This window comes from Oncorhynchus gorbuscha, linkage group LG12 (assembly GCF_021184085.1).
Source record: "Oncorhynchus gorbuscha isolate QuinsamMale2020 ecotype Even-year linkage group LG12, OgorEven_v1.0, whole genome shotgun sequence".
NCBI classification, from domain to species: Eukaryota; Metazoa; Chordata; class Actinopteri; order Salmoniformes; family Salmonidae; genus Oncorhynchus; species Oncorhynchus gorbuscha.
The window spans coordinates 55749022-55760182 of record NC_060184.1 but is presented as its reverse complement, the minus strand read 5'-3'; the positions used below and the strand labels follow the sequence as shown (position 1 = coordinate 55760182).

Below are 11161 nucleotides of genomic sequence, written 5' to 3'. Positions count from 1 at the left end.
TTGGGAGGGTAATTGAGTGTCAGTGTCTGTCTGTCGTCTCAGTGGCGCCATATGCCTTTTTGGATTGCTAATTTCTCTAACCGCCTGTCCGCTCCGCCCATAACATCCATTCTCACAGGCAGAAGCAATCTAGATATCTCCGGGCTGGCGTAGCCTGGGGAACCTGCTCACGATGGCGTCCGCCTGACGAGGCAATGCGGATGACACTATAGCTACAGACAGACATGTACAAATGAGCTAATAGCCTAGTCTGTTTAGAAGTTCAGATAGTGTTTGTTTTCATTATTAGGCTATTGCGGTAGAATGCAATCTATGGTTATAGTTTAAAAATGTTTCTAAGGCATTTATCGGCATTTTTGATGCTGCTATTTAAATAAAACAATGTCGCTTTGTAATGCAACATTGTAGCCAACGCCACCGTCTGCAAAAGGAGTGAAACAAACGGTAACAATGTTTCTTCACCTTTGCTGTAGCCTAGTCAGCACCATAGACTTATATCGCACTATCAGTAAGAGGAATGATGAATAGTGACCGCCTGGTGAACCAATGGAAATGTAAAGTTCCTGAAGTATGCTAATTAAGCGAGGGGTGCTCCAATGGGCGCTGATTGGGCGGAGTTGTGTTACGTAGAGAAGTCTGGCTCGGATATTTCTTCAACTCGAGGTCCGCTATCCGAAGTCGACTATTGAAGTGTTGATGCCAGAGTAGACAACATTTTATTCACATTTCGTTGTTTTCGGATTATAAACGTTATGCTTGACCACCATCGTGGATGTGTGTAAAGTCGGATTGGACAAGTAGTCACGACATTTATCCGGTTTTCTACTAAAGGAATGTTTTTCTTCCTCTTTTCAGCAACTAACGATACAAGTGTTCCGCTTTTCCAGTAGGGCTGTTCAAGTACACCAGTCGGCTTTTAGGCTTTTTCTCATGTAGCCTAGTTTTTCTTTGCAGGGAAAAGCCTTCCGTTTTTCGCGTGCTTTTCTTACGTCTTCCGGTGGATTGTGATTGTGGCAACTATTTCTTCTGTAGATTCCATGTAACCGTGTCTTCGAGCTCAGCCCTGCGGGTTTTGGTACTTGGATAAGAGTGACTGAAAAGTTAGGCTACTTGTCGTAAATGGATCGCCATTCCAGTTTCATTTCCATTTGGCTACAACTGGAACTCTGTGCCATGGCTGTTCTTCTCACTAAAGGTAAACGTTGATCCCTTAAAACATGCCTTCATGTCCTCTTTGCCCTTTTCTGACCAAAGGAAAAAGGTTGAATGCGAGAAAACGGGGTCAGAACCTCCCAAAGGCCGTATCATTGCTTTCTTATCCGTTTCCAATTGCGCAACGTTGAATAAGTAACATTATTAAAAAACGCAGTTTTGTCAACAAAATTATTTTATCTTCTCTCTCTTTACTTTCCGAACTTTGACCTTTCCTATAACAAAGAATGATACAAATAAAATAAAAACCATCCGCGCATCCAGGTGGCATGTTTTCAATATGCTGTTTCTAAATATCTAACTTTTAGTTTGTTTAATCTACTATAGATTCCAACACAGGACAGGTGCCATAGCACTGTTATATCCATGAAAAACGTAACTTTCTATACAGTTTGTGGTCTATGTTTTCCCCCATGAGTTCCTATAGCAAGGCCTTAACAGACTGAATGGCCCTAATGTTTCTCATAATTTTCACGCTAGGGCACATCAATGGGGTGTGTGATATTATGTAGCCTATAGGCTATAGGGTTTTAATGTAAATGCGTCAACTCGAGTCTCGAGCTACGGATGTTTGGCTCCTATATATAAAGCATTTGGCAATTGCGAGAACATATGTGTTTAGGGCCCGTGATTAAGAAGATGACAACGTGTAACTGGAGACTGGAAGTCCACAAACATCGTGTAACAACATACAACTGCTGTGTTTATTTGTGTGCGTCTCTGCGTGTGTTTTGGGGGGTAGCTGTCTTGTAACAATGTTAATTAGCCTTTAACTAGTAAAGCTATGGATTTATATTGACAATTATAACAGGTCGATGCAAATAGCTTGTGCCATGTTTAACTTGTTGAACTCCATAAAAATGTGTTTTCAGTCATTTTAACACATCTGACTATAAGTGAAACGCCATTCGTAGCATTTGCTGCGCGTTTTTAGCACTATACATAATAACATTGTTAATTAACATATATATAAAGTATTTGTTGCAAAAAAAACGAATAATAGCAAGGTTGTTTAGTGGAAGCTTTTGAGATGAGAAGCCGAGAGAGCTCATTGCGCCCAGCCCCTCCTGACCACACAAATGCTTGCATATGAAAGATGAAAAAGGAGACTCCTGCACTGCTCTCTCACCCCCTTTTACGAGTTTCCATTTGGGTTGAAAGAAATTGACTTTGGAAAACAACCCACTAATTATAAGATACACGGTTCCTGTTTTATAATAGGAACGGACTAAAAGGACAATTTTCCACGGAAAGGGCTTAACCTCGGCGTATGTACTGCATTTCATTTGAACACGTCTACTTCTCAAAGTCTTTCAGGGGTTACCTTGTCATTTACATGCGTTTTGCCAATGTCGGTTCAGATCCGACTAGGCAGTCTTTAGAAGACACAAGGAGTCAGGTTTCTGATTCAAATATCGAAGTAGCGAGAGTTGGTTTTTGGTTTTAAAAGTAAAGTAGATATGCTATTGGCTGTATTTTATTCTTGGATATAACAGTCATGTGTGTGTGACTTTATCAAATATATATCTGAGGATTTTATAACATTTCCCACAAATTTGACTACGGAAAAGTTTCAAAGCACAAACAATTTCCTTGAGACGTTATTACTAGATAATATGCTGAATTTGGGGTCAGTTATTCTTGTTGGAGAATAGGCTACTATTTAGCCGACAGCACTTCATTAAACGAATCAAGTAGGCCTATGACTAACACTTTGCATTTCTTTTCTTTTAGGAGAAATACGGTGTTACTGCGATGCCCCCCACTGTGTGGCCACGGGCTACATGTGTAAATCTGATCTAAACGCCTGTTTCACCAAGGTGCTGGACCCAATGAACTCTAACTCTCCCCTCACGCACGGGTGTCTAGATCCCATAGCGAACGCTGCCGACATATGCAGCTCTAAGAACTCAAATGCCCTGAGTGAGGGTTTGTCTATGCTGGAGTGCTGTCACGAGGACATGTGCAACTACAGAGGCCTTCACGACCTGGCTCACACCAGAGAATCAACAGGTAAGAAAAGAAGAGAGAATCGAAACATGAAATGTCTCTTGACTGGAAATATTATGGGTATTATTTTACATTCTGTTCTATACGGTTTATAATGTGTGACAGACAGAGCAGCCAAACTGACAATATGTAGTGTAGTAGCCTGTTCAGGTCGCCTCCCTGTAATATTCTGAAATAGTGTCTAAATGTACCATAGCCCTATACAGTAACTGAATCAACCACAGAGGTTAGTTTAATGGTCTACTGTAATGCATACACCTTTTACTAATTCCCACCTTTGCACAGCTTCAGTTAGATTTTTTTATGGGTTGCAGCACAGCGGCAAAGAGAGGAGTTTTGGGGGGGGGTGCACCGCTTTGCCTAAAGAACTTGTACACAAATCAGATATTTCTCCACCGAGTAGGAATGTGCCTTGTAGAATATCCTTTCACAGGCTGCATGTAGGAAGGTCTAAATACGAGCATCATTGAGTCATGACAAGGAGTATGGTCATACAGAGAGGAAGGGAGAGCTCTCAAGTAGGACTTTCTGTTATGTATTGGAGTTTAGCAGGTTTATTAGCTGAAATTTATTTATTTTGGCTCTTATTTGGGTTAAGGCTCGGCAAAACATTGCATTTCCCTTCTGAAAGCAGGAGCCAAGTTTCCACTCGACATCGGTGTACGTTAGACAATGAAATAACCCACTTTCCCTCTTATCTCCTCGTCCAGACCACGGCCGGTACCAGCCCGAGAGCAACAACCGCCACCTGGTCACGCGGGTACAGGAGCTGGCCTCGGCCAAAGAGGTGTGGTTCAGGGCAGCGGTGATCGCGGTGCCCATCGCTGGAGGCCTCATCTTGGTCCTCCTCATCATGCTGGCCTTACGGATGCTCCGCAGCGAGAACAAGCGACTGCAGGACCAGAGACAGCAGATGCTGTCACGGCTCCACTACAGCTTCCACGGCCACCACACCAAGAAGGGCCACATGGCGAAGCTAGACCTGGAGTGTATGGTGCCCGTGACAGGACACGAAAACTGCTGCCTCACCTGTGACAAGATGAGACAGGCAGACCCGGGGAACGACAAGATACTGTCTCTGGTACACTGGGGGATGTACAGTGGGCATGGGAAGCTGGAGTTTGTATGACTTGCTTTTCTAAGTTTGTTTGACTTTACTTAATCCCCCCCCCCTGCCCAAAAACCAGCCAAGACTGTCTCTCCTCTACTCGTTGGGTTTCCTCTTTTAATTTTAAAAATGAATCCCCAGTTTTGTCTATTTTACTTAACAGCTGTTTTTTTTTCAATGGAGGAAAGAAAAGAGGACTGAACTGAACGCAAGCCTTGTGGTTTTTGCTAAAGGAGCACTTTACTTGAAAATGAAAGGCAAACCATCGAGGCTCTATTTAAACTTGAGGACAGGACTGACCGACGGACTGAGAAAGCTCTGTCAAGACCCTGTCTATATGTGGATCCTGGACTATACAGGGAGCGCTGAAGGATTCCAAATCTGTCTTATTTGCACATTTGTAAAAAGTAAAATAAGTTGTTTTGCTTAAAAAGAAGCTAAATAGAAGAAGACTTTTACACTGACACCAGGGTTAAACAAAAATAAAATAGTTCAATAATTCAGTGTTGACTGTAGGTGTGTGCACTCCTCTGTGTACGTTTCTTGATCCAAGCCTATTGTAAAGATTTAAAATATATATATTTTTGTCTGAAAGAAAGAGCCTGTCCTGTGTGTTCTTCCTTACTGTGTGAAAGTGAGGAACAGAGAGCCGCGGCTCATGTCAGATTTCTTTTCAAGATGTCCCCCCCCCCTGGTGTGGTTCGTGTGTGTACAGTAGTATGTAAGAGGATGTGTAGTGATGAGAGGACCACGCTGCCGTGGTGGTGTGACGTTTCATACCCAGACGGTGGGAGTGTGGGCTGCCGCGGCGTGTGTAGTTTCAGGCGGAGTGTGTTGGCCGTGTGGTGCGTGTAGGGCTGACTTCACAGTGAGGCCTTGTTTCACAGTAGTACTCCACATCTGAGTCATTCTTGAACCTCCTCCAAAGGTCAGGATTTCGGGCTTCAAACACATTCGGTTTCTTTCATTGCCGAATTCCTCCTGGAAGTAGTGTGGCTATTTATTTTATACTCGGTCTAATGCCAGTAGAAGCCCTCCCCATTCAGCTCCTCTGCATGTGTTTCAGCCAACACACTAACCCTCCTGTAGCCCAGCTTGTGTTGACGAAGAGGGCTCTTTTCTTTGCCAAGCGACGAGGCTAGTGATTATGCCGCAATTGACACTCTTATAACGCAGCTTAGAAATAGATCTCAAGTCTGAGGTTGCGCATGTGGTTATCGGGAGAGTTCATATGGAACCCGCAGAGTTCTAGCTTCAATAATGTGAAGAATCTATTTCCATTGTTGTTGTTGTTTTTAAAACCCCTTCACTTCTTTTCTCCAGTCTGTTTGGTAGGACTTCTACTTTATTACGTCCCAACACTTCCCTGATGGTACGTGTATTTCGCTGTAAAGCCTGTCCACCGTGAGACACAAAGACACATCACATGGACCAATTTCAACCAGCTACTTTTTCCCCCTTTTGAGGAAAAACTTGGGTGGACTTTGACTGTGATAAATGATGTGGAAGAATCGATCATGGCAATGTGGGATTCTGTGTACTTGTAGGAACGTTAACGTAGCAGCCTAAGAGTTGGGCCTTCAAAAGGAACATGTTTTGGGAACCACGGTTCAAAAGTTCAAAGGAACTGTGTTTACTCCTCTCCGTGGTAACCAAGACAGAGAGAAGGAAAGTAAGTTGTTTATTTTAGGTCCACCTGTGTGTCTGTCTGTGTGTCTGTCTGTTTGCGTGCGTGCGTGTCTGCTGTGTGTGTGTCAGTTCCAGGCTGACCTCTTGTTTCTCTCCATTAGGCCTTAAGGAAAACACTATTACCAGGCTAACCACTTAACAGCAATCTGCCTCAGCCGGGCCTCAGCCCACGCAGACACTTAGTCTCCCCAGGACTATTACCCTGCAATAATAACAAGACCCTCTGGTTTAAGACAGCTAATGTGCCTCGTGTTTTTGTTCTGCTCGCTCCCATCACCTGCTGATACCAGACAGGCAGGGATGTCTGAAGGGGGAGGGCACGTACACACACGCGCACACACACCCCAGTAGTGCCTCTTGATGCTACTGTTAGACCCCATGCACAGTGGCTGTACAATAAAACACTTCTCCAGGCCCATTAGGATCGGCTGCCATTTTGCTGAGCGGCAGGCGGTCAGGCTGTTTGTATTGACATGCAAATGTAATGAGGCGGTCGACTGGCTCCCTTCAAAAGCCCAATTTGTTTTTGAAGTCACTTCAAAATGTCCCCTTTCTAACTTGCCAATGAATTGTTATTGGTGTAGATCCTGGATGTGTCTGGAAAGGCACCCTGTTGCCTATATGGTGCTGTATATACGTAATAGGATGCCCTTTGGGTCTCTCTCTCTCTCTCTCTCTCTCTCTCTCTCTCTCTCTCTCTCTCTCTCTCTCTCTCTCTCTCTCTCTCTCTCATGTGTATACCTCTCAAGAATCATAGACTCCAGTCCCAGGTTTCCGCACTAGCAGCAATGAGGGTGAGATATACAGCTTTTATTGGTACGTGACATTTTCCAAACCTCGTAGAGGGGGAGGTTAACTACCGTGATTTAAATCAGAGCTGTTCTCATTTCTTCTCTCCCCACCTCGCTGGCGATTAAAACGCTCATGCAGTCGGTGCTGTGTGTATATAGGGATCCCATAGACTATTCTGTGCCCTGTGTTAAACAATATATGAAGTGTAAACACACATGGGACCTGTTAACACCTGCACATAGTAATGGGTCATTACACAGCTTTTATAGCCTTGAATGTTATTCTTGTTTTTCCCCTCTTCTTCCTCTTCCTCAGGCTCTATAGAGATTTCAGCTTATCCCATGTTGAGCAATGCTGAGTAATAAAGAGACTCATGATCAATTAGTTATTGGTGAAGATTACAGGTGAATGCTTCAGTAGCAAACTCTTGACTCCATAGAATTTACTCACAGTACACAAACTGATATGTGGAGAAGCCTATATATATATATATATATATATATGAGGACACACACTATAAACGGTTTCACAAATGAACTCTGGGACCTTTTCGCTTTTCAGAGATAGTTCTTGTAACTCCTGTGGCCTGTCTTGAAAACATACGCCGTATAAATGACCCCACTGAAGACTATTTAGTTGTCAGCCATTAAAATAAATAAAAACATTCTCAAAAACAAACAATGTGTCATTTTAGAGACCATACAATTTATACGTTCAAGAAAATAGACGTTCCTGTTGGCTTCCCACCGTGACGATACAAGTGACAGTCTGTACCGTTGACGAATGGACATCCGTTTAAATAAGACACGGAATAAATATTTATTCCGCCCAAAGGCAAGTTCACTTCCTTTGAATGGATACAACATGGGTTGGTCCCTGTCCTCCTTGACCTTCAGCCCATCTAAACATTTAGCCCTGCATGTTGTTAACGTTTAGATTTGAATCTGCCTTGAGAAAAATCAAGTTGGGAATGTTTACGAGATCCGGCCTGGGGCTCTTGAAGCTTAATGTCACCGTGTGTAAATAGGCGTTTTGTGATGTTTTTTAAAAAGGGTTTTAAATCAAACACTAGCTCTACAAATGAAAGATCATTAACAGAGGAGTCCGAGACAGGAGACAGAGATTGATGATGATGGTCTTTTGTGGCTCAGTTGGTAGAGCATGGCACTTGCAATGCTGGGATTGGGGGTTCGATTCCCACGGGGGACCAGTACTAGTGTAAATATATGCATTCACTACTGTAAATTACTCTGGACTAGAGCATCTGCTAAATTACTAACATGTCAAATGAAATACAATTTCAGGATTACAAAAAAGTCCCAAATAGATACTCCAATGTCTATGTATAGGTAACAAACCATGCTCCTAGTCAGTTGTCCTGTTGGTTTGCAGAGAGAAGAGCCCTGAGCTTCAGTGAGGAGGCTGGAAGCCACCTAATGTGTCTCCATGGCTGGTTTTGAGACTATTTTTTAGAGCCCATTAAGGATCCAGACTGGGCCTTGTGATGAGCTGTCCCCAACAAAGCCTGAGTGCATACACATACACACACATTTATTGGCCCCTCACCTGACCCTGAAGACAGACAGCAGAAGACAATGTCAACCTCGCTTTAGAGCCTCTGACACTTCTTACCCTCAGAGACCCACTCATCTCTCTTTCTCGCTCTCTCTCTCTCTATGACCACTCAAACTCCCACTCACGGCTGACATGGATAAGCTTATATTGCCAGTACCCAACAAGGAAGGTTAAAATGGCCTCTCATGTAGTCTGATGTTATCCAAGTCAGGTGGTCCTAGTCATACATGTAGGGAATATAGGCCATATTTTAAGACTACATACTGCAGCAGTTTGGATGTACTATGCAGGACCTCCACTTTCTATTTGACTGAAATACCAACTCCCACCTTTATGCCACATCCTGCTGTTAACGTGGTCCCTATACCTCCCGACACACTTCTGTAGTAGAGGAGAGATGGAGTACATTATCAGGTGCCAACTGTGAACACAGAGAATGACAACAGAGGCTGAACATGAGCAGAACAGAAGTTGAAACTGTTCAATAAGCCCTCCCACCCCCCATAATAATGGCTTTCACAAAGTAAATTGGCAGCTGGCCAGTCAGGCCTCTCTCTCTGTGAACAGAGTAGGGACAGTGAGCAGCGGCAACACCTTGAGGTGGCAGCTAAATCCCTGGTCTTGTGTGTGTGTTAGTTGGCAGCCATATCTCCGGGTGGGATTGTGCAGGGAGGTTATTATGTGTGTGCATTGTGAGACCTAGATCCCAGGAATTACCAGACTGAAAGGACAGATTAAAAGGATTGCAGGCAGTCAAATGTCCAGAGAATCTAATCCTACAATAACAGATAAGACTGGACTTGCATCCCAAATGGCATCCTATTTCATATATGGTGCACTATGGGCCCTGGTCAAAAGTAGTGCACTAAATAGGGAATAGGGTGACATTTGGGATGCAGATTTTATAGCCTGCCAGGTGATGAATGGGCAGTGGCATATCTCATCCCAGTTGTCACACTTTAGCTTTTAAAACCAGGTCAGATCAGATGATATCTTGGTCACTGAGATATTTGATTACAGGAGCAGCACTGGTGTTTAGAGACCCAGTATGGGTAGTTTTCTCTATAGAGCGTGGATGGGTGGGTGTAGCCTGGGTCCTAACCGGATTGTTCCGTTTCGGGTGGGTGGCCATTGTCAAGTGACACCCAATAACGTGCTGTGGAAAAATGTGCCCAATGTATTTCACAGGGAGGGAGCCAAACTAAATCAACTACAGACGGACAACTGGGACATGGAGTCTATAAGTGATAAAACCGCTCCTGACAAAATGAATTTATCTATTTGTTTATGTTTGAGAAATTACTAACTGACATATCTACAGATGTAGGATCTTAATTTGATCAACAGGTTGGCTCTTGCAGGAAAACTTTCTTGCAATGCAGGAAATGTAAAACTTGTAGTGTATTTGAGGTTAAAAACGGATACTGAAGTTTGTAATTTTCACTTAGAAATTTCAAACTTGATTATCCCATACGAAAAATGTATCGAACTCCTACAAAAATGTTAATTCATTATCCACATAATATTATCCACATAATCATTCATATTTCCTGTTGCAGACAGATTATTTTCCTGCTGTAGCAAACTGGCCCAAATTCAGATCATGCATGTGTACCACATGTTGGAGTACGACACCACTGCAGGACAAAGTGAAATTAGACATTTCGGCTGCTATGTCCCAAAACACTGGGGGTAAACGCTGGATAATGATTCTCTGAGACGTTTACAACACTTTCTGGGGAACGTTAAACTGTAGGGTTTGTTTGGGAAAAGTGTCCTATTAACCATTAAAAATCAATATGTTTCCAAAATGGCACCCTATTACCTATAGGGTTTTGGTCAGAAGAAGTGCACTATATAGAGGATAGGGTGTCATTTGGGATGCAACCAGGGACAGACATGTAAAGACGTTAGGTGGTGATGAAATCTTTCAAACCCATTTTTTTAATACAGTACATACACATGGAAAATCATGTTTGGCATATAGGCCTATATGTGATTGTTGTTATGTACAGTTTATAAACATGATATTCATTCTGTGTGTAAAGTGTTCATGTATGAGCTCTGCAACCCCTCAATCCCTTATGGGGGAAAAAAATAACAATTTCACATGTGAAACCATGTTGTTTTGGAACATTTCTCATGTGATGTTATTTCAAATAAAGTTTCACATGTGGATTTTCATGTGATCACATAAGCTTTCATACATGAAATCATGTGGTTTTGGAACACTTCACATTTGTTAAAATTTCACGTGATTATTTTTCTCATGATATTTCCAAAGTTAGTTGTTACGATGTCCCCGGAAAATCACGCAGACGCAGTATTTTCAACTTACACAATGTAATCATGTATGTCAAATATGTATGTTTATACAGTAATTATTATTCAACCTTTTCTCACCGGGGATTTGAATTCACAACTTCTTGGTTGAGGCATTGTGATGTACCTGCTATGCCACCATGACCGTGTCAATGACTGAGTTCACTTTTATTCCTACACTTTGGACTTCAAAGTGAATCTCAGCTTTTTTTTAAATACACGAAAGAAAAACTATTATACTTATAGTGATTCAAGTGTAACAATAAAACATAATAATGTGTCACACAAACATTAGACAACTATAGAGAAAACCCTCAAATTGCTGAAATAAGAAAACTAAATCAATGATAAGAGAATGGTCAGAAGAACTGATAACTAAAATAGCAGTGCAGATGGCACACTTTTGCTAAGTGCAGTGATTTATTATAGGTACAATGCATTCGGAAAGCATTC

The 11161-nt window shown here is 42.5% G+C and overlaps 1 protein-coding gene across 1 annotated transcript; it reads left to right on the top strand.

Moving 5' to 3' along the window:
* The first annotated feature begins 641 nt into the window (after positions 1 to 641).
* On the top strand, positions 642 to 10588 carry LOC123991137 (BMP and activin membrane-bound inhibitor homolog). The gene is made up of 3 exons (XM_046292383.1): positions 642 to 1195; positions 2947 to 3225; positions 3933 to 10588. Exons 1-3 carry the CDS (start codon positions 1120 to 1122, stop codon positions 4349 to 4351), a joined length of 774 nt encoding a protein of 257 aa, XP_046148339.1. The 5' UTR covers positions 642 to 1119; the 3' UTR covers positions 4352 to 10588.
* Positions 10589 to 11161: the final 573 nt, after the last annotated feature.

Coding starts and splice junctions, on each gene's coding strand:
- LOC123991137 (XM_046292383.1), top strand. CDS start 1,120: ATGGATCGCCATTCCAGTTTCATTTCCATTTGGCTACAACTGGAACTC. Junction 1,196..2,946: donor GGCTGTTCTTCTCACTAAAG/GTAAACGTTGAT, acceptor CTTTTCTTTTAG/GAGAAATACGGTGTTACTGC. Junction 3,226..3,932: donor TCACACCAGAGAATCAACAG/GTAAGAAAAGAA, acceptor CTCCTCGTCCAG/ACCACGGCCGGTACCAGCCC.